Source organism: Catharus ustulatus, chromosome 3 (genome assembly GCF_009819885.2).
Source record: "Catharus ustulatus isolate bCatUst1 chromosome 3, bCatUst1.pri.v2, whole genome shotgun sequence".
In the NCBI taxonomy this organism is placed as follows: domain Eukaryota; kingdom Metazoa; phylum Chordata; class Aves; order Passeriformes; family Turdidae; genus Catharus; species Catharus ustulatus.
Window position 1 is genome coordinate 13,562,716 of NC_046223.1, and position 26,801 is coordinate 13,589,516.

Sequence of the window (26,801 nt, forward strand, 5' to 3'; positions counted from 1 at the left end):
TAAGCTCTCTTCACTACATCATTTTAATTGCATCAACACCCAGAAATACACGTGCCAAGAGCCACCCATCCAAGAGAGGGCATCCTTCCATGTTGGGTCTTACTTTCACACTCCTTTCACTCAAAAAAAAAAAAAAGAAAACAAAAAAAGCAAAAAATATATAATTATAATTGCACTGGTTGATGTACACAGTCTTCCCTTTTCACACATTGGTGGGTTCTGCTGGAATAGGAGGGTGAAGCCCCAGCATGTGCCTGGTGTGGCCACAGTAGCTTCCCAGGAAATGAAGAGTTGTACAAAACAGTATGAAGATTTTCTTACAAACTGCAGTGTTTACTGGTTGGTTTTTTGTTTTAAAAGAAAACATTAAAAAAACCCAGAAGTTTCAAAACTATGTTTTGGGTCACTAATGGTTTGTCTCTTTTATCTACAGTAAATTTAGCATAAATTTTTATTTTTAGGAATGTGTAAGGCATTTTGGTAAGTTAACTGTAAGGTCCAGGGTGAAGACTCATCAAACTGAAGTCCCTTCCTTCGAACTGTCCTCCTTCTCCTGGAGAATGAAAAAAAGAAGTGAGTTACTCAGCTAGGCCTCACCCTTATTTTCATGGCAGCTCAAGGCCCAAAGCATTTCCCTGGGGGCAGGGAGGACCTTGGCCACCATCTCATGTAGTCTCAGAGTTTCCCAAAAGCCACCCAAATGGTTTCTGGCAGGAAGGACCACCTTGCCTCCGCTATTAAAGCCCTGCTGCTGCACACTGCCCCAGGGCCTCCACCAGCAGGGAAGGATCAGTACCATTTCCTGAAGCTGTTCAACTTCTTCACCATTTCTCTCTTTGGCCAGTTCGTCCTGAGTAACCTTCAGTAGCTCCTGTAGTTCGGTTGCTGCCTAGCACAGGTCCTTTGTTAATTTTTTTTCTTTTTCAAGTCTTTTCCACATGGCAGTCAAAAAGAAGGCATCTGCCTGAACCTCTCCTTCAAAACACCTCAGGCCACCTCGGGTCTGCATCAAGCTGTCTCAAGTGACCACAGGCCAGGGGAACACCTAGTTCCCACCTCAACAGGGAGAACAAGCACCCCCCAAAGCTCTTCTCTGGCTCCCTGGAGATGCTATGGGCTAGGACTGGATGGTTTCCCAGTGTGTGAAAAGCCCAGCCTGTGTTTGCTAAGGACATCACACTGATCCTGGCCTGCAGGGATGCAGTGGCTGTGGCCCTGCTGTCCTTCAGCCACGGTGGAGCTCTCAGCCCTCTCCTGCAGGGTAACCATGGGCCTTGCTCCCCAGTCCTCAGAAATGATAAATCATGCCCATAGTCTTGCTTGGAAGTGACTTTTGCTGCCGTGGCACAGCCAACTCACCTTGAGATGCTGGGCCTCCTCCTTGTCTGACGCTGCTGCATGTTCAGCCAGTCTCAGCTTTTCCAGCTCTGCTTGCAAGCCGCGTGCTAAGCTCTGGGCCTGGAAAGGGACACATTTAGTAAGCACAGAAACCAAGGGTGCCAGCATCTCCCACAGATCCTGCTTCAGCCATCCCTGAGTGCCCACTGGATGTGTCCTGCTGAACAGTTGGGTGGTACAGACACATTGCTTGTGCTGATCCAGCATCCACCAGGGAGATGGCATTTCTCACTTGGAGCAGCAGGAAATCCAGCTAAGGCCCGTCACCCTTTAAGGGAAAAAGCTGGCACAAGACATGGGGGGACTCAGAGAGCTGAATTTGAGGGGCCAGTGATGCCACAAGACTTTAGCACAGCTGCTGTAAGAAGGTTCTTCAGATGTGGGAGGGAACGTCTCACAGTGATGTCCGAGGTGTGGACAGTGATGGGGTAAAGCCCTCAGATTAATTCAAAATAATTCTTGGGCTTCATTAGCAGCCAAGAATCCTGGTATCCTCCTCACCCACACCCACCTCCTCCAGCTCCCGTGCCAGCTTTTGCCGCAGCATTTGCTCCTTCTCTGCCAGTGTTTCGTTCTGCTCCAGCTGGGTTTTCAACTGCGTTGAGAAGAGGGGAAAACATCCAGAAATAAAATTTTAATAAGACTCAAGAAATGAGCTAGCAGGGACATCAATGCAGAAGCTTTCCCCACGGCACCAAAGGGCAGTAGGTACCAGTATCCCCCCTCTGCTGGGAGATTGCTGATGGTGAGCCTGGGGCCTAGCTTAGCACTGCCCAATTTTGCTTGCTCCTTAGGCAGCTCCAGCTGGAATGTGAGATGAGAGGCATCCCACAGAGAAAGATGTGCCTGGCAAGACCCCCTGCCAAGACTAAGAGAAGGCTCCACTCTTAACAGGATTAGAGAGTGACAGAGCACTGCCACTGGTGAGGGGTGTCAGCCTGGAAGGGAACAGCTGCTGCTAATGTCCTCAGCCCAGCTCCAGCAAGATTTATGAAGCCTCTGTAATCCTAATTCTCTTTGGCTGGGAAGGGATCCCAGCACAGCTTTGTCAGGGTGTTGTCCCCTTCCTCTGAGGAGACTCTGAACCCCATAGGGTACTGTCACATGGCAGTGCTGTCCAAGGGCTCGCAGCATGTCCCACCTGCATCTCCCAAAGCTTGCCAGCCTGATGTCAGGACATAGGGATCCCAAGGGGAACAGCCTGGTGAAAGCCAACTGCTATGTTCCCTGTGGATACATGGTTAATGGGGGGGTGGGTGCTGGGCTGCTGCCTGAGCTGAGGGATGATCAGCAAGCCTGGCTCAGTGACATATTCCTATGCCACAGCCTGCACATGACCCATAGGGGCCTACAGATAAAGCCTGCCAGCTTTATGGCTTGCACACGAGCTGGAATGCTTGGAAAACCACCTCGGTTTCTGCCAGAGCAGGACAGTGGTATCTAACCTGGGCAGCTGGAGGCTTAACAGCTCCCAGGGGTGTAGAGCAAATGGTTCTCCCTCAGCCTGGTCATGGATGGATGGATGGACGGATGGACATGCAAACCTCTGCCCCAGGGTGGTGGTGTGGTGACAAGTGTCCAGTGGTGGGGCAGCTGGGTTTTTCTGCTACACACCAGCTTGAGCAAGCCTTGCTGCTCTCCCTTCCTTCCCACCCCCATCACAGGAAGAAAGACAGGCAAACAAAAATCTCCTGCTGGGTCCCAGTAATCGCCTCTGAATGTGTGGTCCCCAGCAGCATCAGGTTTGCCCATGCAATGGCTGTGCCTTTCTGACCTCCCTCTACACAAGGAAGGGCGCTGACCCCACAACTGCTTTGCAAACCAGCCCCAAGGACCCAGCAGAGCATCTCCCAGGGTCCCTCCTTACCAGGGCCAGCTCCTTGCTCTGCTTCTGCATTTCAGTCTTTGCTGCCTCCACCTGCTCCTGGGACTGTGACAAGAGCTGCCTCAACTGTCAAGGAGAAAAAGAAAGGAGAAAAAAAAAACAACTCCTTTTATGCACTTGGTTTTTGTACTCTTTGGCCTAAGGAAGCTTTTTTATGATGCAACACCTTTCCAAAGAGGTCCTGGTGCCATCACATGCTGACCTGCCTGCTGACGCCTGCTCAAGCAGAGACAGCCATGGGACAGGTCTGTCTCACCTGAGCCACAGAAACCACACAAGGCCCCCAGGAGCAGCAGACAGCATCTCCATAGAGATCTCCCTGACCCATCACCTTTGCCCATGACTCTTGGCTTTAGGAGCCTAAAACCCAGATTGGAGCAACCATCTCCATCTGCATTCTCCTTCTTTGCAAAGCCGTGGATCCCAGATGCCCAGGGCACTCCTCAAATCCTCAAAACCTGCATGGGTAGGCAGGCAGGGTAAGAAGAAGGTGAAGAAGGCAGCAGCCTCCACACTTACAGCTTCAACTTCTTTTGTGTAGTTCTGGCGCTCTGAGCTGGCTGTCTCCAAGTGATTTTCCAGTTGTGTTTCCAGAAGAGAGGTGTATTCCTTTAGCTGCATTAAAAGAGAGGAAAGCAGGAAGGGGTGGGTTGATTGAGGTCCAATACATCCCAAATATCCTATGGTAAAGCCTGCCTTCCCCAAGCCAAGTCAGGAGATGAAGCCAACCCAAGCATAGCATGTGCCTGTCTGGCACCCGTGCAGAGACCTCCCTTCCCCAAAACACCTCACCTGATCTGTGCTTTCCAGATCTGCCTTCAGCTTCTCCACCACGCCTTCCAGGGATTTCAGCTGCAGGTGTGACTGAAGCAGAAAGGATCAGAGGACACTGAGTACCTTTGGCTCAATCAAAAACTGGCTGCTGTTTGACTCCCACCTTTCTCACTTCATCCTGTACCTATCCAAGGAGAGCTCCAGATAGGAGCTCTCCTTCCAGGGAGAACAAGTCTAACACACACAGGCCATAAATGGTGGAGCAAGGCAACAGTTCTTGCCTGCAGCCTTTCAGGTGGCAGCAGTCAGGTTTCAACACACAACAAACCAGCACCAGACTCAGCACAAGCTTCCTGCTGAAAGCATTTTTTGGTTTGAAAGCAGCAGTTTTCCAATGAAATGGCATGGACTTCATTATTAAGAGGCCAAGCTACTGGAAAAAGCACTTAAAGCCAAGCTGGTTTTTGAAGAAGACTCCACAGATGCTGAAGTCTCTGGAAAGGAGGAATTCACCTCCTCTCCACTGAGAGGCAGGATTGCTCTGGGAGCTGCCCTAGGCACCAGATGTTCTTCCCATTATGGATACCATCATCAGCCACATCACCATGTGCAATCCTACACCAGCCGTCAGCAGTGCTGGCGCTGCAGGAGCCAGCAGAGGGCTGAGAAATCAAACATCTCTTGTACAACAGCTTCCCCCACCTCCCTGCAGTCCCAGTTAACTCCAAAACCCCGTATGATGGGTGAGGAGCAGCCAGACAATGGAAAACAGCTCAATCTCAGTTCTGCATTCAAGAGGAAAGATTCTACATGAGGTGGGCTTTTTGTCAGCTGGCTTGGTGACAGGAGGGGTAGATCTGGGGAGAAAAGAAAGTTCCTGTGTCTTGGTGTTCACCACTGGCAAGAACACTGAGGGTCACCAAACAATTTATAGCCAACAGATCCCCTTCTCCTGGAAATCCAGCTCCAGGAGCACCAAACTCAGGTGTGTCACCAACACGCACCTTTTGGAGCTCCTCTTCAGACGCTGCGAGCTTTGCCTTCCACACCTGCTCCTCCTCCTCCACGCTCTTCTGCAGGTTTCGCAGCATCCCTTCCTGTGGGCAAAGCCTCAGCTGAGCCCAAACCTCCTCCAGCCCCCACCAGGCTGAGCAGTGTCAAGGCTGGAAGCCTTGGCATACTCAAAGCCTCTCCAAGGATTTGGGCCAAACAGCTGACAGAATCAGCTGGGGCTAGGGGCTCCTAATCCCTATTCTGAGAGCCCTTGCTGTGCCTCATCCCATCACAACCAGCCAGGTTTCCAACACAATTAGGCTGAAGAGCTCTAGGAATTCACCTTTATCCTGTTCCTCTGTCTCACTGACAAATACTCTATGACAGGGCAACCCCCCCAACACACCAAGGGATGCTCATGGAGACCTCTCCAGAGGGATTTCTAGTGGGCAGCCAAGACAATGAAAAGGACAGGAACTTACTGTCTCTGCAAGGATCGTTCTGTACTGCTCACATTCAGCTTGTAAAGTGCTTTGCGCTTCCTCTGCCTCTTTTAATTTCAGAGCTGAATCCTAAAAGGAGAAGGAGGGGAAAGAGACAGATGAGAAGAAGAAACATGTGACCCTCCAGCACACCCTCGCCCCTTCACTTTCCAGCCTTCACTTACTGGTGGCTCTGTTGTGATCATCTGCTGCTTTAGCACACCCACAGTCTTCTCCTTAAACTCCTGTAGCCATGTGTCATAATCCTGAGTTTGGAAAAAAGAGAACAAGAAAGAAGGAGCATGCTTAGACACCTCTCCTTCTCATGTGGAAAAGGCTCTAGGGGGGGCTGATGAAATCTGTCCCACCTGCTGTGAGGACACAGTTACTCCTGGGAGGGCGGAGAGCAGCGTCTGCTTGGTTCGAGTCTGGAGTGAGTCCAGCTGTTGGGCCAGCTCTTCCTGAAATAGGGACAAACTGCAATGGATGGAGGTCCTGGGCACCTGCTGGCCAGGCTGACAACATTGGTCCTGCTTTTCTGTGCCTACAGGGCTGGGGAAACCAGCCAACACAGAAAACTGCTGATGTTGGGAATCACAAAAACATCACTTCCAGTTCAGCCATCTCTCTGGTTCCCCAACCATGACCAGTACACCGCCCTCAAGAAAAATTTTGGAGAAGCTTGTAGAAGAGTTGGGCCAGCACTGTTCCTAAGCAGGCAGGCAACCCTCTGGTGGGCAGACCTCTCTGGTGGCTTGGGGAAGCTGAAATGTTTCCCTTCCAACATCAGGAAAATGCCAGGCTCACCTTCTCTTTTGTAGCAGCAAGCAGCTTTTCCTCACACGCCTTCTCCACCGTGGTCAGTGCTTCCATTGCCTTCCAGTTCTTTTCCCGAAGGTCCTGCAGAGACCACACAGAGAGGGCAATAAGCCACACGCCGTGCCAAGAGCCACAAAGCTGCTTGCTGGCACTGCAGGGAATTTCAAAGCCTCTGCTTAGGGAATTGGGTTTGGTCAGGAGTTTTCCATCCCATGTCCCCCAGCATTCCTTTCTCCCCAGTCTTTCCAGTGGCTCCACACACCCCATTGCTCTGGCAGTGCCCTGGATGGGGCAGGAGCTCCAGAAGCACGCTCAGGATGCCTGCAGGGGACACAGGCAAAGCACAGGGATGCAAGTAGCCTCCATACAAATGACACCACCTTGCAGTAGAGGGATAAGGAGTCGAGGAGTAGGAAGGTGTGAAGGAGCCTTCTCAGACATTACCTTGGCCCTACCAGGGTAGGATCTCTCTGGCTTACCAGGTCCTAAACCTTCCAAGAGAACAAGGGACAGACATGTCACCTTAGGCAGCCCACCAGCTACAGCTGCACAGCCTGACAGGGGTGTTCCTGCTCTCTGGTAGATAAGGCAATGCCTCCAGGCCTCCATGGGGCTGGAAGAGTCTCTGGTCACACCCTGGAGCCATCAGCCAGGTGACCATGATGGGCTGGGTTGTCTGTCACTCACGTACATTGTTTTTCACCTTCTGTTGCTCCACTGCCTCCCGCAGCTGTGTAGCCTCCCTTTCCAAGGCTGAGAGCTGGTCTGTCTTCTCCTGGAGTCTGGAAGGGCAGGATGCAAGAGTGAGCCTAAGCAGTCGCCTCCCTCACAGGCAGCAAGCTCCTGAGATGGAGACCACAGCCCTTCCTATCCTGGTCTGTTCTAGGATCTACACAAACAGGAAGGAGGACTAAAAACAACAGCTATGGCAATACTTGAGTGGGATCTGATTTTCTACCCCCTTACCAGCAATAAAAAGCAATCAAGTAACTGGCCAGCTGTACATACACAAAAAGAGGAAGAAGCAACCTGATGCTAAGACCAGGAATTCCAGCTTGCACAACTGGGAGTGCTTCTATCCGTGGTTCATTAGGCTGAGAGTGCCCAAACTCTGCATTTTCAAAGTATCATCCCTCTATCAGGGCTACCAACTAGACAGCAGAAAGCTGCAGGTTCCCTCCACACCCTCAGATCCCCCATCTGCCCTGAAGGGACCCTCAGTTTGAGCAAACCAAGGTTCAGGTCCTTGAGAAGAACTATACAACTCTCTTGGGGCCTCAGGACAACTCAACAGCTGCCTTCCTTTAGAGGGATGCTGGATGCTTGCTGGCAATGGGGGCATCTGAGAAATCTTCCCCCCATGCAGAGCCTGGAGGTGCCCAGCACATGGACATGGAACAACAGGCAGGACTCATGACATAGGAAACTCCAGTTAAATGCCAGGAAATCTTTCTGTGCTGGATGGTGGGGGAAGAGGTTATCAAACACTGGAACAGGGACTCAGAGTGGTGGTAAATTTCCATCCTTGGAGATACCTGGAAACATCTGAAAAAACCTTCCTCTGGTTGGCCCAGCCTTGAGCAGGGACTTGGACCAGAGACATCCCACATCCAGCACCAAAACCAGCAGAACAGTGGTCAGACTTCATGTGCCTGCCATCAGTTCAGCTCTACTTCAGAATGGACTGGCTGTTATATGGGGCCAGCACCAGAGCTAATTAATATTTAAAACAGCACTGTTAGCTGGCTAGGATTGACCTTGACTTCCCAGCTGGGCAGCCCCAAAACTGCCTGGAAGGCAGGAAGCCCTCAACCACAGGCTCAGTGCTCGAGGAAGCCTGGGACACATGGACAGCAAGCTGGAGGTGCCACTGCAAGATGTGCACCTGAACCCACCTTGACTGCAGCTGCTTCATTTCTGCTTCATTGGCTGCCTGGAAGAGAGAAAGCACTTTGATTACCTGCCCCAGGCATGTGATAAGGTCAGCCCTTTACATGGCATCCCAGAGAGGATCCCGAGCAAAGATAAATCAGGGATTGTGTAAGCAATGTCACCCACTCCCCTCCTCCCATCCCAATTATACGAGCACACAACCTGCAGGTCTCTGTCTTTTTCTGCCTCCTGCATCTTCCCTGCCTCCAACAGAGCTTCGATGGACTTGATCCTCTCCAGAAGCTTTGTATTCTCCAAGCTGACATCCTGCATTCGCCCCTTCATACTGTCCAACTCCAGCAGCTTACTTTTAACCTCTGCCTCGGAGCTCAGCAGCTTGGCCTGCAGTTCTGATGGAGGGAAGGGTGACAAACACGGTAGGGCAGGTGCAAACAGACCTGGAGACTCCCCACCCTGCTCTGTCCACACAGGATCTTAGCCAAAGAAGCCTTGGCCATGGATGCTTTGAGGAGGTACAGAAAGGGCAGGCAGGGATGCAGGACAGCACAGGAGAGGGGTGTTGGAGTAACATCCTGGGATAGAACAACAGACCAGCCCATGTCACTCATACCAACACCATGCAACCTAACTCATCCCTGGATCTACCTGTCCTGCCCCAACTGGCTCCTCCAAACTCTCCAAGTCTTCAGTCTGCCCTACAGCCCTCCCCATGCTGATCCCAGTTCCTCACCAGCAATACTCTGCTGCTGCCCTTTGGTCTTTTCTGCATCTGCCAACAGGCTCTTGTAGCTGCTCTGGGTTTTGCGGAGCTCGTCACTGACCTCATCCAGCCTCTTCTGCAGCATTGCCTCTGCCTCCCGTTGGTAAGCCTGCATGGCAGGAAGAGAAGATTTCCTGGAGCCGTGACAGACACCCCAGCCAGTTTGAAGCAAAGCTGCATGTGTCATATATTCTTATTTTTAAGCTGTGTTTTGGGGGATTACAGTCATCCTCCCACCAAACTCCCCCTGTGCACCAAGCACCCTGCATTGTGCTCACATTTTATCCTGTGCCAGCCCTCATATTGGGAAGCAGACAATACCCAAATGTCTTGGGTATTGTCTGGGCCAATTCCATGGCCAACCTCCTCTCTGGAGAATTCTGAAAAACCTCTGAGAGCCCTGGTTCAAACCGCCCCAGCCCAGCAGAGAGAGGTGCTGGCATGGGACTTTGCAGGTCAGAGACACCCAACCACATTTCCACACATGGAGGAATTTTCTGTGCCATTGAACACTTTTTATTTTCCATCATAGAAAGCAGCAAGGAAGAGGCCTGGCCAGGGCAGGCACTTTGAGAGGGAAGGCAAAGGAGGAGGAGGAGGAAGAGGAGAAGGATGAATTGCAGCTTTATAGCTACAAGTGGCACCCTTGCAGAGGGAGAAAAATTGTTTTGCATGGTGGGGACAAGAAAAGGTAAACCAGCAGGCCTGTCTCTGTCCAAAGGATGCTTTCAGCAACACCAGGAAAGTGGAGTTGCTCTGGTTTTTGAGGATTTGACTCAATATCCTCAGCTCAGAGCTCCAGGTGTTACTGTGGAACACATTTTCTCCAGCAGCTTAAGCACATCCCTGACTTTAGAGTCTTCCAGCTAGAGTGATTTATTTAATTAGCATTAAGGTGTGCAGTAAGCTGACAACCCCAGAGTTCTCACAGAAGTATGTCTAGGAGTTCCTGCTTTGAGGCAGGAAGGCATCTCCTGCGATCACACCAGCTGTGTGCTCACATCACCCTCCTTGCTCCTCACTTGCAAAAGCAGCAGGAGCCAAATGCAGCCTACCAAAAGGAGAACCACATCCTCAGGCACACAAAAAATTAAGAGCAAGGATATAGAAGGCCTCTTGCACTAGGAACTCCTCTACAAAACTATTGTGGCATGTGCAAAGGTCTCCACCACAGCCCCTTCTTGAGGAGGCCAGAGCAATTCAGAGACCACAGCACATTCCTGAGGGACATCCCTCACTCTGTCTGCTAGACCAGGATTAATGCTCCCAGCACACAGCTTAGCAACATCTCAGCAGGATCCCAGCAGGAGCACTGCCAATAGCCCAAGAAGATGCTCTTCCTTGTGTGAGTAAAGCCTGCCTGACAGCAACCTCTGTGTGCTCAGAGGCTCTGCTGGGGAGGCATCCTTTTAACACCCCTAAAAACCCCAAACCCAGCCACTCCCTGCTGGAAACCAAAAAAGCCACAAGCTCCATCTCCTACACTAAGGAGAGAGAGCAACAAGCTTAAAACCATCTGAGTTTGAGAGAGAGAGAGCACCTGCAGAAGAATGGCTTCAGCCAGGGTATCCTGCTCCCTGGGCTCTGATGGTGATGCTACACAAGGGGCACACAGAATGTGACAAGCTAATGGGGGGAGAGCAACTAGGAAGCCTGCCAGGCAGCTTCTTTCCCAATCATGGACATTCATCTCCCTCCTAGCCCTTCCATGGCCAAGTGCATGGATCCCCTGCCATTTAGCCACCCATCTCTGCAAGGGGAGAGGGTTTGCCAGCGCCTGCCTGACCTGCAGCTGCTCAATTCGCTTCTCCGAGGTCGCTGCTTTGATCTCCCAGCTCTTCCTCTGCTGCTCCTCTTGCTGCAGCACCTCCGACTTCTCAGACAGCTCTTTCATCAGCTTGCTGCACTCCTGTCTCAACTTGGCCAGCTCAGCATTTTGCCTGCAGCAACAGAAGCAGGGTTGCTTCAGCCCACAGGCCAGCCAAGCCTCTCTGGTGCTGGTTGGGGGAAACACATCCTCCTGTGGGCCTTATACAGGACTTGAAATTGTGAACTTTGTTTGCCTGTTTCTAGGACACTCCTGGTCCTTCAGGGAGGGGGTAGAAAGAGCCAACAAATCACTTTTTAAAAGTCCTGTTTCAGTCACAGGAGACATTCCTTTCTTATGAAGTAGAGGAGACATGGATCTGTGTTCCCAGACACAAGAGGAAGCATTACAGCTAGAGTCCACTCTGTAGTTACTTGCCTGCTGTTAATCACCAGTCATTTCAGACTGTCTATAAAAAGGAGCATGAAATTCTTCTACCTAGCTCCTATTTGTTCTGTACACACTGGGCTGGGGTCTGTTCTCTGCAGCATCACCCCCGTCAAAGAGCCAGCTGCATTTTTTCTCAAGTTTGAGAGTATGAGCTCCCCTATGGGGGAAAAACACCACAGTGCCTTCTAATCCCTTCTCCCTCCTCCACTGTTTGTTGGTTCTGGCATCAGCACAGGTGACCCCAAAGAAGAGAAAGATTCCCTTCCCTTTCATTTGGGAAGAACATTCTTGTTTCTCCCGGCTCATCCCCAAAAGCCATTTAACAAGCTCTTCCTCTCTCATTGCCTCCTCTACCTCCAGCTAGTTGGGGTGTCAGTAGGAGTACCTTTGGGAAAGGGGGTGGTCAAGCCAAGGTCTGCCCCAGGCTCTGCACCTCACCCCAGCCTTACTTGCTTTCCATCTGGCTGGTAGCCTGGTTGAGAGCATCCCTCAGGATGGAGTTCTCCTGCTGCAAGCGAGCCAGCTGCGTGTTGGGGCCATTCTCCAGCTGTTCCTGCAGGGTCCGGATCTAGAGGAGCCCAACAGGGGTTAATGCCACCACCAGCCCTTTTGCTGCCCCCTGTTGAAGCCCAGGAGATGAGCAGGAGAGACTGGCAATGCAGGGGAGTGTCTGCTGATGCTGACAGCCCTCAGGGATGTGACATCCCATGAAGATGCTTCAATGTGCCCCTTCTCCAACAAGGTCTGGAGGGGACTTAGGGGATTGGGGAGGTTATTTGTGGAGTTTGGGGGGTATTAAATGGGTCCTAGAGGGGTGTAGGAGGGGATCTGAAGGGGTTCAGGAAGGGATTTGGGGGAGTTTAAGGGGTGTTTATGGGGGGGCTTAAAGGGGTTGGCAGGGAACTTGGGCACCACAGCCCGGGAGCACTGCAGGGTCTTGCCCCTCCCCAAGGCTCCTGCCCCCTCCATCAGCTCAGCCTTCTCCAGGTCACACATCTGCCACCAGCAGCCACCTGGCAGAGAAAGGAGGCAGGTGCAGAGCACAGCGTGGGGCTCACCTTGCCCTGGAGCTGCTGGGTCTCGCTGACATGGTCCTGGTAGCTGGCCTGCATCCGTGCCTGCACTGCCACGATCTCCCGCTCGCGAGCCAGCAGCTGCTCCTTCAGCTTGCCCTCCACGGCCACCGCCTTGGCCCGCTCAGCTGCCAGCTCCTGTCAGGAAAGGAGGCCCTCAGTTAGTCCTCAGAGCACAAGTTTCCCCATTTTAAAAGGATGTGGCCTCCTAGCTCAGCAAACTACAAAGTTTAGCCCTTTCATTGCTGCCCCCATGCCCAGGTACATTTAGCACTTACATTTCCTCCTGCATTTTGTTTTGGGCTCTGTGGCCACTGGATGCCACTGCTGTTCCATGTGGGGCCAGCTAAGAGAAAGGAGTAAGACAGCCTGGAATTTTATTTTCCTCCCCCAGGACAAATAACATCACACAACATTTGGGGCAAAGCAGAAAAATCAAGCAGATGGACTTGACAGCCGCAAGTTCTGCCTCCAACACCCAAAAAGAGGTGGAGGCAGGGGGCTGAGTCAGGGAAGGGCACTGCAAATAGGATTGGGTTCCTTACAAAGGCTCAGGGGAGCTGAAATGAGGAAGGATTTGCTTTTCTCCCTGAAGGAGAAGAAAGCTGCAATCTCTTACAGAAAGGGTTTTCCTCTGTTTTTCCCAGGGCTGACAGTGGGCGCTACCCTGCAGTTCTTTGGGCTCCCACCTCCATAAACTGGAGCAGGCCCAAGAGAGGAGGGCAGGGGGCAGATCTCCTCCCTTTTTGGGAAGAAAACAGCCAACAGATGAAGGGTCCAAAGAGCCCCATCAGGGCTGAGATATGGGGAGCAGGAGGTACATGAGCAGAGGCCACACCGGGGATGCCAGGAGGGCCACGCAAGACTTACCTTGCCCAGCTCCCGCAGTTTGTTCCTGGCAGCAGCTGAATCCTCCTGCTCAGCAGAGAGCAGCTTCTCCTTCTCTTCCAGTTGGCGTTTCAGGACAGCAACTGGGTCACCCTTCTGCGTGGCCTGTCAGCATGGGGTGGCACATCACTGGGGACCACCACCTTCAGACTCATCTCCTCCACCCCACCTGCATGACATCCCACCCTCTGCTCCAGGGAAAAGTTTGGCTCTACTCTCCCAGACACCCTCAGGGCCAGCCTGCCTGAAAATGGGGTGCCTTCCCTCCCCTTGCACTTGCTGAGGCTCAGCAGAGCCCTACCGTGTGCCAGATGTCCTGGATGATTCCTGCTTTCTCTGTCAGGATCTCGATGAGCTGCTGGGCCTCCCCCTCGCTGAACACCATGCTGCTGACTGTGGACACAAGTGTCTTGTAGGGCAGGTACAGGGCCCCATCTGAATCTGTAGGTGCTAGGGAAGAGAGAGGCAGGATTGTGACTTCTGGGGACAATACCAGAAATATTGTATCATCTCAGCTGGCTTCAACCCTCCACAGCTGCCATCTCAAACCATTATCCACCCAGATTTCCAGACTCACATTTGGTACCTCAGCAGGAAAAGATGGAGATGATAATCACACACCTGTTCCTTGAGTCAGCTGTCACCTCTGCCCAGCTCAACAACTGGTCCTAGCACCTGCCACACCCTCTACCAAACCAAGAGATTCTCAGCAGGACCTGGGAGTGCCTTGCCAATGCCAGGGGGCTCAGACATTTTGGGCATCAGAAGGTGGACCACACCAAAATACAGCCTTGCTGAAGGATGTCACTCCACAGTGGTGCCAGTGACAGCGAGGTCATCTCCCAGCTTTCACCAGCCAAATTTTTTCCGGCTCTTTGCCAAGAGAGCAACATGACTCCAACCCCTTCCCCTGCTAACCTAGGAAAGCCAGGGGATATCAGGGACCACGATGCTGTTGTAGCACCTCATTGCACATGGTCACGATACACAGAGGATGGCAGGCAGTGGTTTAGAGGCTCCTGCATGTATCTATGGCCCAGTGGGCTCATTTTCCTAGAAGACCACAGAAGGAAAAGCAGTCTGGAGTCCAGCAGTTCCAGAGACCCTGAAATCATTAACACCAGAGTCTCTTGAATACAAAGCTTTGGATGCCCCAAGCAGCAAGGCTCAAAAAAGAAGGAGGAGGAGGTGCTGCAGGTGTTGGAGCAGAGATTCTGCTCTAGAGAGTGCTGGAACAGGTTCCTCCCAAAGGACTGCAGCCCATGGAAGGCCCCACACTGGAGCAAGGGAAAGGTGTGAGGAGCTGCAGAGTGGCTGTAACAAACTGAGCACAGTCCCCATCCTCCTGCACCACTCAGGGATGGGAGGTACAAGAGTCAAGAGGGAAGGAGTGAAGTTGAGCCTGGGTATAAGGGCAGGGGGAAAGGCATTGTTTTGATTTCTAAAAAAAAAAAATAAATCTCTGTTTCTCATCTATTTTAATGCGGAATAAATTAGTTTCCCCCAAGTCGAGTCTGCTTGGCCAGTGACAGTAACTGCTAAATGATCTCTGGTAGACACATTTCAGATGGCAGCGCCAAGCTCTGGCAGCAGCCAAGTCTGTGTCCCCAGCCACAGGCACTTCCCAGCAGCACAGCCGGGGCAGCTCCACCCCCTTGTGCAACCAGGGCCCAGGGCTGGCTCACACTTTACTCATGCTGGCAACTGCAGGACAGCACACGGCATCCCCTGGCTCAGTCCTGCTGCACGCAGGGACACACAAAGCAGAATTCTGCCTCTCTTCAGGTGGAGTCGCGGGAGAAAAATACCCCAACCCATTCCTATCCGTTTTGCCAACTATTTCAGTGCTGAGGATGTGTCCTTGAACACCCATTTTTATCTGCCACAGGATAATTTGCTCCTTTGCATTTGAGGAGAGACCACAGCTGCTCAAAACACGTTGGTCAAACTGCAGTTGGCTTCATGGCACAAATCCTACCAAAAGCTTTCTTTTGCAAAATCCCACAGGAGCAACTAAGACATCGCTCTTTGCTTCCAGGACATGCAGGATTGGCACTTCACCCAAAATCCTCCCAACTTAACAAACGCTAAAAGTTCATCTCCCAGCCACATTCCCTCTGCTTTTACAGCTTGGAGTTAGGGCTGTGATTTCCACATGGGTGCATGCCACAAACTAGTCACCTCCAGTTTCCCCAACACTATCCCTGCAATATCCTCCAGGAGCAGCTCCTCCGATCATTCCAAATCCCATCACTGTGTGGAGATGGCCTTAAGTAAAATCCTTCCCTCAGAAGAGCAGCTTCAAGGGATTTAACCCATCTTTGAAACCCAGCAGCTGCAAATGCCCTGCTGAGTAGCAGGCCCTCTTCCAAAATGTGTATGTGGAAACTGCCAGTCTGAACAGGTTTGGATGTGCTGCAGAAGGGCAGCAAGAAGGGTTGTCTTTTAGTTTGGTGAGTTGGGGATCTTTTTTTGTAAAGAAAGAAAGAAAGAAAGAAATGGGACCTTTGCACATCACATGACATCTTTGAAAACACCTGAGAGATTTCTCCTATGTGCCCACATGGGAGTCCTTCCACAGGTCTGAAAGCACTCACTTTTTAGTGCCTGTAATTATCACTTAACCAAAAATAAATCCCAAACTTTTCCCACTAGTACAATGAGAGGCAACAATCCAGCTAGAGAGCTGATTTTCCCCTCCCTACAGCTTTTTATACTCTGCAAGGTCCGGACCACCTGATCTTTTCCATCTCTGAGTCAATCAAGTGAGGCATGACTGATGATGGGCAAGCTTTCCCTTCACTGTGAGACACCCAAAGTCACTTCCCTCTACTTACTCCACAATCAATCCCTTGCAGTATAAAACTCCATCGATCCTCTCTGCTTGAAGAATCCTTCTTCACCTCCACCAGAGGAGGAAGAAATGTTAGCAGTGACCCAGCTCCATGAAGAAGTGTGGGAGAGCCCCTCTGTACTTTTAACAGTCAGGGTTCTATGGGGAAAACACCTCATCCTGGCTTTCCACCCAGATGTGCAGCACCTTGGCAGCTGCCCCTCCCCCAGGACAGGGACATGCACCTCTCATTCATTCCCATGTGCAGATCCCCCAACACAACAGCAAATCCCAGAGGAACCTGTAACTCTCCAATGACTAAAGAGATAGAGGCAGAGGAATTTGGCCTTACCTGGCTCACTCTTTTTCTTGGATGTACCCTTTTTCTTGGCAGGTGCATCATGTTTCTGATCCTCCTGGGTGGGAAGAGCCTCGATTTTCCTGACAGCAACAGAGCTGATGACTGGAGCACTTTGCTGAGTGCCAACTGGGGGCACTGCCACAACAGGCACCTCCTTAGGGGCCACTTCCCGGACAGGAGAACTTTTGGGGATGCTGACAGGGGGTGGAGCCAACACTGGGCTAGGAGCAGGCTCTACCTTTGCCACCTTCTTCTCCTTCTTCCTCTTCTCCTTAGGTGATGGAACAGGTTTCTCCTTTTCCTGGGGGACAATTGCCACTGCTGCAATTGGGGTTTTGACTGTTACAGGCTCAGGCACCACAGCAGGCTCAGGAACCACCTCCTTGGGAGGGTCCGTCACTTCCTGAGTAAGCTGCTGCTCCGGGATCTTTCCATTCGCTTTCTCTTCCTTTTTCTTTGCTTTTCCTTTTTTCTCAACTGGCTTCTCTTTCTTCTTTTTCTCTAATTTCTGCTGCTGGGCCTTCTCAAGCTCCTTGCGTTGCTTGGCCAAGGCTTCCTCGTAAGATGTCTCCTTCATGGAGAAGGTGGACACCAGGAAGATCCCGATGGCTGAGATCACCATGAAGCCTCCAAAGACCATAACACCCAGGGTCTGAGGGTCGTACACATCCATCATACCTCACTCTTCTGTGCCTGTAACACACCAGGACAACAGTTAGGGGAGGAAAGAAATGCAATGGCTTTTCTGAGAAGGATCTTCACATGGGCATCTATGCCTTCCAACAGCACCATGCACTGGGAAGAAGAACACTCCGGATTCAGCTCAGGTTGATCTGCACACGCCCAAATTTGTGCTCCTCTGCTACACTGCCCATGCACAGGGCTCCAGTTGTACCTCAGTGACTAAATCTCATCTCCAGCAGAACCAAAGAGAAGGAATTATAAACAGGAATGCAATCAGAGACAGTCATAAGCCTCATTCTGTGTCCAGTGGGGTGGTTTTGTATGACCCTAAGCCATACTGCAGCAGTTAAGAGTCCACTTTCAGACTGCAGGGAGCAGGCTGACCAAAATCTGGGCTTTCCCTGGAGCACCTGGCTTTTTCACTGCACCCAGATGCATATCTAAGTGTCATCTTTGGAATAAAATATACCCCTGGGAGGAGAAAGCTTTGCAGCAGCCCTTCCCTTTTCCAGCTGTACACTGCTGCTGAGCAACAGCAGAGACCACACTGCCTGCTCTGAGGTCTGGCAAGCAGGGTTCAGCCACACCTGGGGAAAGATGCTGCCACCTCCACTCCTCTTAATGGCAATTTGAACCTGCCCTGGTTTCAAAGCCAATTTTTGCTGGCCCATCCACGTGTTTCATCTACCATGGCGTCACTTCCACGTGGCTCTGAGGCAGTTCACAATCCCCTAGATGTCAGGCAGTTCATCTGGGAAGGGACACGTTCCAGGAGTTGCCACGGCTGTGGTTCCACATCATTGTTAATCAAAACAGAACGAGCAAAATGCAGAAAGTCCTCAGCTACCAGGAGTTCTCATCCCCACGCTTAACTGTTGACATTATCGAATTTCCTCTTTAAGAGGTTGTGGGTTGAGGAGGGAGGGAGAGAGGGGCTGGAAGGGGAGGAGGCAAAAATAAGAATAACATTAAGGAGATCAGCATCTTTTCAAACCTCGGTGATTGCCAGGTGACACTTTGGAGGCCCTTCCTTTCTAAGACCTGGCACAGAAAACATCAACCTGCAGCTCAAAGCTGCTTGACGTGGGGACAGCGTAGTGAAAACTCATCTCCAGCACCCAAGCAGGGGGTGCAGAGCTGGGAGAAACTGCAAATCTCCCACTGGAGATACCAAATCTGCCTGGGAAATGTTCTAACCAGCAGCTCCAGCTCTCCCTGCCCACCTCTCCAAGCACCCCAGGTAAAGCAGCAGAGACAGAAGCTGGCAGGCAGGAGGGCTCTCCATGCCAGCTGGAACCAGCCAGCCCTGTCAGGGCCAATTTTCTACCCCAGGGCACTGCTGGAGATCTCAGCTGATACTTCAGGCATCACTTATTACTATTTCACATCTACCGTGGCCATTTTGCACTTGAATAGCCTCAGCCCACTCCCATCTGGTGCCAAGTCATTGCCTCCTGGCTAGGGAGCACTGCTTTGGGATGGTCCCAACCAGGACAGACAGATAATTCCTAACCAACGGGGTGAAAAGGACAGGATTTCCTCTCCCTGACAGTAAATAAAAAGTAGGGCTGGAGAGCACATACCCACAATCTTGTGCCAGGTTTAGGGCTATACCAAAGCACCCAGGAGCTGTTCCAGGGGCAGAACAAGGTGACCTACATTCCTCACCCAGCAACCCCAATATATTTATAAAAATAAGCCTTTCTTGACCTCACAGCACCACAATTTCAAATCTAGATAAAAATCTGCTGCTCCAGCTTGGGGCAAGGGCATTCCCACGCACTGACAAATGCGCTCCAATCCCTCTCCAAAAGCAGTTTGACAGGAGATGGGAATGGGGGAAGAAATCCCAATCTCCACTACAGAGGATGCATGAGAGGACAAAGACAGGGTGGTGAGGTGGGTGAGATGGCAGGGCTGGATGTAGCATCACAGCATCAGAGCCATGTGCCTGCCCCACACCTCACCCCACAGGACTGTCCCCTAGAAGCCCTTCCAGAGCCCCATACCCTCTCTCTCACAGAGAGCTTCACCCAGCTCCACAGGCTGCAGTAAAAGCTGCCTGTACCTTGCCTCCTGCTTTAAAGCCAGGGTGAGATAAGGATGTAAATGAGCACTAAAGTCCTTCCTAGAGAAACTGAAGCACCCCAACAACCCCCTCCAGACCAAAAGCAATACAGGAAGAAAGCAGCTGAGAGCACTGAGGAGCTGTGGACCTGCAAAAGAGCCATGGCAGCTGTCAGAGCTCCTGAAAGCAGCCAAGACGCTCAGAGAGGCCATCCCAAGCTCCCACTGCTCAACCAGGGGAACCCCAAGCTGTTCCCAAGGACAGATGTGCTGACAGAAAATCCACAGGAAGGAGTGAGAGGTGCCAGCCAGGAAACAATCACTGCCAGCAACGATGCACTCTCATGGCAAACCTTGGTCCTGTCCCAATGCTCACGCCCTGCAGCCCTGGTGCTGACTTCGAGGAGCAAGTTCTACCTGTAGGGTTCCTCCTGTGGTTGGGACTTGACACAACCAGCCCAACAACTTGTTCAGGGAAGAGACCATCTCTCCAATGGTGCAGAGACAGCCACACATGCTTAAATCAAGCCAGGCTGGCCTTGGCATTTGGGGGATAAGGAAAAGTCTTCCTACAGGAACTTCCTGGTGCATAAATGGTTAGCACCCAGGGGAGAAGCTCTGCTTTGACGTTTCCTGACCTTGACACCTTTGCCCTTCCAAGGGCTGGAGGTTTATTCCAGGATTTGCACAACAAGACACCATCCCCCTTACAAAGACGTGTGCCCTTTGGCAGGAAAGCCCTCCATGCTTCCCAATGGGACAAAGCCTTAGCCAGGACATGGCAAAATACAGCACCAAAGGTAGTCTCTCACATGTTCAGCTTGACAGCCACACATTGAAGAGGCTCAAAAACTTCAGGATCCTCCCTTCTGCAGCTTCTGGTCCTCCACGGGATGTCACTCCTACAATGGCATTTTTCCATCTCCTTGGGAGAGGGCTGTGTGCCCAAGAAGTGAATGGGCACTAGCAGTTATCAGAGTCCATGCTCAAAAAATCAAGTTCACATCCAACACTGAGTACATTGATTTCCATGAAGCTTCTGGAGCATCCTTCACTCCTCTCCCAGCCAAAACAGCAGAAATCATCAATCCCTCCATACACAAACTCCTTCCCCAAAACAGTTTGTCCACATAAAAGCTTTTCCCCAACTTCAGAACAGGAGTAAGATGGACAGTTGGTATTTCAGTTGGCCTTCTCATGCAAAGGAGCTGGCTGAAATGCTGTGCTTGGACTCTTCCACTCCTGTGTGTTCTTCTTGCTATACATCAAACTTCCCAAAATCCCAGATAACAGCCCAAGAAACCTGACCTCCCTCACCTCCCTACACAGGCAGACACCTCTGTTTGACCTGAGCAAGAATCCAACTTGCCCTAAGGAAGAAGAACCAGAAGAGCACTCAGCCTTGCTGGTTTTTCAGCATTAAACAATTCCCAGGATGAGCCAACTCACAGACAACATGACCTGACAGCACCGGGGCCATGTTCAATGACTTGTGGTCACATTTGTCACTGACAGCTGTGCCAAAAACCAGGCTGGAAGCATGCCACCTGTTCAGCCTGTCCTCCCTTCTGTGACCATACATGAAATCCATGGGAATTCAGCATCTTTAAGACCCAGCCCTCCACCAAGCCTAGTTTAAAACACCCAGACCACACAACAGGTGGGCAGGAGCAATGGAAGAGACTGGTTGTGCATTAACTACAGAAACCTTATTTCTTCCCACAGCCAAAGGAAAACACATGTTATCTCCTCCTGGTGTTGACAAGTGCTGCAGACAGGAAAAGATGCTCATTCCAAGCAGGACACTGTCGCCCCTGCAATCCCAGGCTTCCATTTTGCCACAGTGTCAAGGTGGCATCTCAGTTTAAAGCAGTGCAGGAGGGGTGATGAGGGGTCAGAGGGCAGAGAGAGAACTGGGTTCACACAGACATGCTCTGCATAACCCATAGAAATGTCTGCCTGTGAAGCACCTGCAGCATCTTTTTTTCTACAGATCCCAGCAGCTTAAAAACAAAAAAGGAGGGAAAGGACAAGGATGAGGGAACTGGGAAGGCTTGATCCTGTGAACAGCAGGGTAGCCCACCAGCAGGAGAAAGCAACAGCACCGCCAGCAGATAAAAAAAACAATCACCAGATACTCCTCCTGGAGTATTTCTCTCCACCCTGTGGCAATAGAGAGAGACAAAAATTAAAAACAAATGAGAAAAGGCTGCATGCCATGAGCAGATCCTGCCCATGTTGCCAGCAGCCTCTGTTTAAATACATTTTCTGTGTGACTGTGCATTTCCAGCCCCCCAGCAGCATGTGCTACTTCACGCAGCAACTCCAATCAGCCCATCTTCAACAGTTACAGCTCGACTTAATTGAACATGTCTTAGTGCTCCATTAGCTCTGGCAGCAGCAGTCGGGTGGCTTGTGCTTGCCAGCTCCCTTCCTCAGCCCAGGAGAGAGAAAACAGGCAGAAAATACATGTATATATAGGAGAAGAGTGTAATAGCACAGCTGCAGCTTGACTAAACGCCGCAGCGGCTATTAGAAATTTTCTCTCCCCTCCCTGGACCGAAGAGGCAATTCACTGCCGGTCCCCATCAGCTCCTCCCTGGGGCTCACATCCCAGGTAGCCCCGACTCCTCCCAGCCATTTCCCGCTGATGGGGGGCTTCGACAGAGGTGAGAGCTGGCATTCCAAGCGCGGACACTCCATCCCGCTCAGCCACGTGTGCAGCACACGCTCTTCCGCCGGACCGCGTCCCCGGCAGGGCGAGGAGCGGGGCAGACCCGCGGCAGGGCTGCACAGACCCCACGGTGGGCGGGGGAGGCTCCGCTTATGGGGTCGATGCCTCCGTCTAAAAGCTCCGCGACGCCGGGGGACTCCGGGTGCCAGCAGAGTTTTGTCGGGGAGGCTTAATTAAGGAAGGAAAAGGGACAGCGGCCCGAGCGCCGGGACCTTCTGTAAACGCGGTTAATCAGATTAGTAATTGTCATCCGGCCGGCGCCGGGGCAGGACGGCGGCGCTCGGGGCCAGGGGCAGCGCGGGGCCCGGACCTCGCCCTGCCCGCACACGCCGCCATTCCGCGCTCAGGGCCATTCATCCGCCCGGCCCCCGCCGCTCGGACCGGACCCCGGGCCGGGATCCTCCCCGCGGGACACGGCTCCGGCCGCGGCTCGGGGTCCCAGCCCGCTCCGAGCGCGCCGAGCGCCCGGCCCGGGACAGCGCCGGGCAGGGGGTCCCGCTGGCAGCGCGGTGCCGGCGCAGGGGGATCGCGGAAGCGGTGGCCGGGGAAGGGGCCGGGGGAAAGGAAAGGCTGCCGCCGCCCCTACCCACCCGTGCCGGGTCCCTCCTCGCCGCCGCGGTCGTGTGGAGTCGTGGCACTTTCCGCCGCTGTCTCCCCGGGCTCGGCCGCCGCGTCCCGCCCCGCCCCGTGGCGTCCCGCCCGCCGCTCCGCGCCGCGCCGCGGGGCCCACTCAGCGCGCCGGGCCGGGCCGGGCCGGGCCGGGCCGGGCCGGGCGGGGCGGGGCGGGGCCGGGCCGGGCCGGGCCCTCCCCGCGGGGAACGCGGCTGCTCCGCTCTCCCGCACGGTCCCTCCGCTGGGCCAGAGGGAGCCCTGTGGAGCTTTGCCCCCGGGCTGAGCTGCCGGGGATCGGTGTGCGCCGGCCGTGGCTGTGCGCCAGCCTTGCCCGGGGTGTCAGCGTCATTCCCGGGGCAGAGGGAAGAGGGTGGGTGGGGGACCAGCGGTAGGGGGCTACTCCATGCCGGGGACCCTCCTCAAGGGCTGGGTGTGAGCAGACTGGGCCGAAAGGTGCCTAGCCCAAGCGGGAGCCTTTTGGCAGGGTTTGCAAAGGTTGTGTGGTTAAGCAGCGCTGGGGCTGGTCCATCACCCAGCAGGTCCAAGGACAGGGAGAAAGCCATGGCCGGTGGCCAGTGCCACGCAGGATGGTGGCTGTCCTCTTGGCACATGCCTTCCGTGTGTCTCCTGGCCTGGTTGTGACCTCCTATGGCGAGATCTATCAGTCAAGTGCCTGTTCACACCAGAGGCAGTTTTCTATCTGGAAATGGGTCAAGAAGGGACTCCTTTCACGTCAGAACCAACCACTAGGCTGAACCATTGGAGAAGAGCCAGAGCATCTTCAGGAGATGCTGCACCCTGCCAGCCTGCTATAAAAACATGAGAACTCATCTCAGCCCCATCTCCCCAGGAATATGTCTCCAAAACCAACCAACACCCCAACACCCAACCAAGCGGGAGTGTGAGGGTTAGCAAAAAGGGCTGGTCTGACAGAGCAGAGGTTTGCTGCCTACTCTGTAACACACAGGTGGCTTTTACACTTTTTATCCCAAAACAGACAAAAGGTCTGGTCTTGTGGGAATATGTCTCCCATGCCTCCATACCTTTAGCCAAGCTCAGAGTCATCACTTTCCCTGCTCTGCATTCTCCTTGGCCACATTGAGGTGCTCAACCAAGCTTCTGCACTGGCTGTGGAGTAAGAGAGGAATCTATTAAAAATGTGTCTGTGAGGGAGTGATAGTACACCATCACATCCCACAGGCTGTTGGGACCTTCCAGCCTCCTGGTTTGGCACATCAACATTATTGTATTTCAGTGGCCAGATCTTCTCAGGGGGTGGCCATTGGGGTTGCTCTCAGTGCTGTTCCTGGGATCACCTGCCACTGGATTGTCACCCCCTGCATGAAGAACAAGCTGTGCTATTGAGGCCAGGCTGGGGAGGGCAGCAGCTCCTGCCCGCAGCCTGGCACATCTTGACACAAGAGCAAGGGGAAAATAAGTGACTGTTTCATGAGGGCTGATGTGGTGGGAGAAGAGAAAAACTATGCCTACTGGAGAAACATTTCAGCTAATTATGAAAACAGCTTCTGCAAGGGGACCTGGAATGGTCACAAACACTTCTTGGCGCTCATGTGAGGCCTTGGAGACTTTTGGGGTTTTTTCGGGAGCAGGGCAGGGCTCCCTACTTTGAGCAGGACCTGGGCTGGGAAAACCTGTGGTGTCCATGACACCTCCAGGCAAAGGCATAAAGGTTTGGGATCCATCCCTGCCTCAGTCCACCTGGGATCATCAGCTCATTAGACTCCCCAGTGACCTTCTCTAAACCAAAGCACTCGGATGCAGGAATGCAGGGGCTGAACATCACTGAGCCCTGGGAGTCCTCATTTCCCTGGCTACATTTGTGGCAGAGCATGCAGCCAGGCACCCCTTCCAGCTCCCTGCCTTGCCATGAGCATCCTGGTGTACCAAGGTGTTCTCTCATGCCTGCTGGGTGTGAGAAACCTGAGGCTGGGCTCTCTCAAGCTTTCTTAGCAAGGCACTGAGTACTTCACTGGGGCAGGGATGGGCATGCACAGCCCCAGCCAAGCACCCGGCCCATGGGGAGCTGGGCTCACACTCACCACCTTCACCCAAAGGAACAATTGAGTCTGCTTCAGCATGGAGCAATAATGAGGGCAGAGCAATGGGGAAATGCACAATGTGGGGTGAAACCCCAGGCAGAGATGTGAGCCTGGGTGTCCTCTGCCACCACGGCACAGATGTGCTAAGGGGGCCGCTCCCTCTGCTGCTTCCCCAGCTGTGTTTGGGGTCTGTAGACAGATTTCTGAAATCCTTGCTTGGCCTCTGTTGCCCTACCCCTGTGTGGCTGGAAGCTGTCTCATTCCACAGCCTTTTTCCCAGCACCCACAGTCACCGTTGGTCTGTTCTTGGGTCTTTCCCCTCACTTTATAAGACATCAAGTGGATACCTCCCATCATGGTGTTTCCCTCTGCACGAATGCTGTTCATCCAGACCACTGGGATAACATGTTATCAGTGTAATTTGATTTCACCTTCATAAAGAAGGCATTCTCCTTAAATACTAAATTCTCCTTAAATTCTCCCAGCTCCTGAGAGGCAGAATTCCAGAGGCAGAATCCAACCTAAATCCAGAGGTCTGTGTACTCTGTTGTTAAAACAACCAAAGTGTTGACAATTTTCCATGATCGTCTTCACTGCTAGGAAGTTTGTTAGTTTGTTTTTTTTTTTTTTGTTCAGTTTGAAAATTTCTTGCTCCAGCTCAAGTCTTTCAGTTTCTAGTTATTTTTTGCATCCACAAGTCTTTGGCTGTTGGTGAAGAAGCTGTTGTTTAGCCCTGGAGTGTCTCCAAATCTTTCCACTGGGTGTATTAGTTATCCTGAACTCCTAACCATAGCTGGAGTATTTTTAGCTCTGCACAGCAGTCATCAAACAAACACTGCCACAAGGTCTGCAGGACTCCCTGAGGTCCCCTGCAGCCCAGCTCCTGCTGAAGTTCCAGGCTCAGTTGTGCAGAGACGACCATGAAATCCCACCTGGGAAGCCATCTAGGACTGTGACCAAGTGTTTTGTGCCATCCCCATGAGATCCACATCCAGGCTGTGGCCAAGCACACGGATAGGCACAGCTTGTGCTTTCTTACAGAGAGAAGGGAGCTCTGCCTGGCCTTGGTGGTGCCTTCATGGAGGAGTGGAGGTGCTTGCCCCCCATCACTCCCTCCATGGAATACGTCCTGCTGCAGAAATTCACCAAAAAGCTGGGAGAAACAAGAGCAGAGCAGCCCCTTGCTCCAGACTCGGCTGCTGCCTGCTCTGTGGACATGATGCTGTGTTGTCTCTTGGCCAGGCTGATCCTCCAGGCAGCACTACATCCACTCTTGATCTTTATAAAGACTCTGGAAGCACCCTCCCCTTTTTCATAAAAGAAGGAATCAGTCTGTCTGGCCTCCCCTTGGCTCCCTGGTGGTTCCTCCCCAGCCTGTGTGCCTTGCTAAGCCCTTGCTGGTCTGGGTTTAATAAGCAGTGGCTCTGCTCCAGGGATGGAAATTAGAGGTAGATGCTGCAGCAGAGCAAAGTGCAGGGACACGGTGGCAAGAGCTTCTGGATTCCCTCCTCAGCCATGTTTCTGCAATGGTGCAGCCAAGGCCTGCCTTAGGAAATGCACTGTGCCACAGCTGGACTTGCTTCTGGAGCAGGGTGTACCTCCTGCACGGCCTCCTTGTTTTCCACCTAACTCCACATGGCACTGGAAAATACCACTGGAATATGAAATATGAACCAGGACCTGCAGGATGACCCCACATCAGTAGGCTAGCAGCCAGAGCCCAGTTCCCAGCAGACACTAAATCCCTGTGTCTCAGTAGCTGGGATTTTGCCTTGGGTGTTTGTAAAATAACATTTTTCCAGGAGCACTCCTGGTGTTCACGCCTTAGATCTCTGCTCTGCTCTTCCCCTGTCCTGACAGCTCTGCTGTGTGAGGTGCCCCAAATGCTGGCAGGAGGACTACAAGTCAGGCAGTCACCAGAAGCCAAAAGTTCAATGAGTTAGTCTTTGGGTCCACCAACAGTCAAAGTATTGTTAGAGAAGTAGATTGGTAAGGAGCTTGGAGTTAAATCAGCTGATGAAGGGTTTGAGAATGGAAACTCTTTCTTCCCTCCCTACCTACTTCCCGTGTTGCCCACCGGCCTCATCGTGGCATCCTTCCTTCTGGCCTGTAGCCATAACTGAGCTCCCATTCAGGTGGAATCCCATCTAATACTGGTGGAATATTGCTCTGGGCCATCTGAAAGGCATGATGACAAATGTGGTTTGTTATGGGGCGAGGTCAAATAT

General features: G+C 52.5%; 1 protein-coding gene across 1 annotated transcript; it reads right to left on the minus strand.

The window, feature by feature from the left end:
• Nucleotides 1-22,593, minus strand: RRBP1 (ribosome binding protein 1). The gene is made up of 22 exons (XM_033054765.1): nt 22,492-22,593; nt 16,408-17,109; nt 13,524-13,672; nt 13,205-13,327; nt 12,320-12,472; nt 11,711-11,829; nt 10,791-10,944; nt 8,975-9,113; nt 8,446-8,633; nt 8,247-8,284; nt 7,043-7,133; nt 6,340-6,432; nt 5,901-5,993; nt 5,718-5,798; nt 5,533-5,622; nt 5,062-5,154; nt 4,076-4,147; nt 3,803-3,898; nt 3,266-3,349; nt 1,910-1,993; nt 1,360-1,458; nt 1-553 (listed from the first exon to the last, which is right to left on the minus strand). Exons 2-22 carry the CDS (start codon nt 17,090-17,092, stop codon nt 515-517), a joined length of 2,763 nt encoding a protein of 920 aa, XP_032910656.1. The 5' UTR covers nt 17,093-17,109; nt 22,492-22,593; the 3' UTR covers nt 1-514.
• Between the last annotated feature and the right edge of the window lie 4,208 nt (nt 22,594-26,801).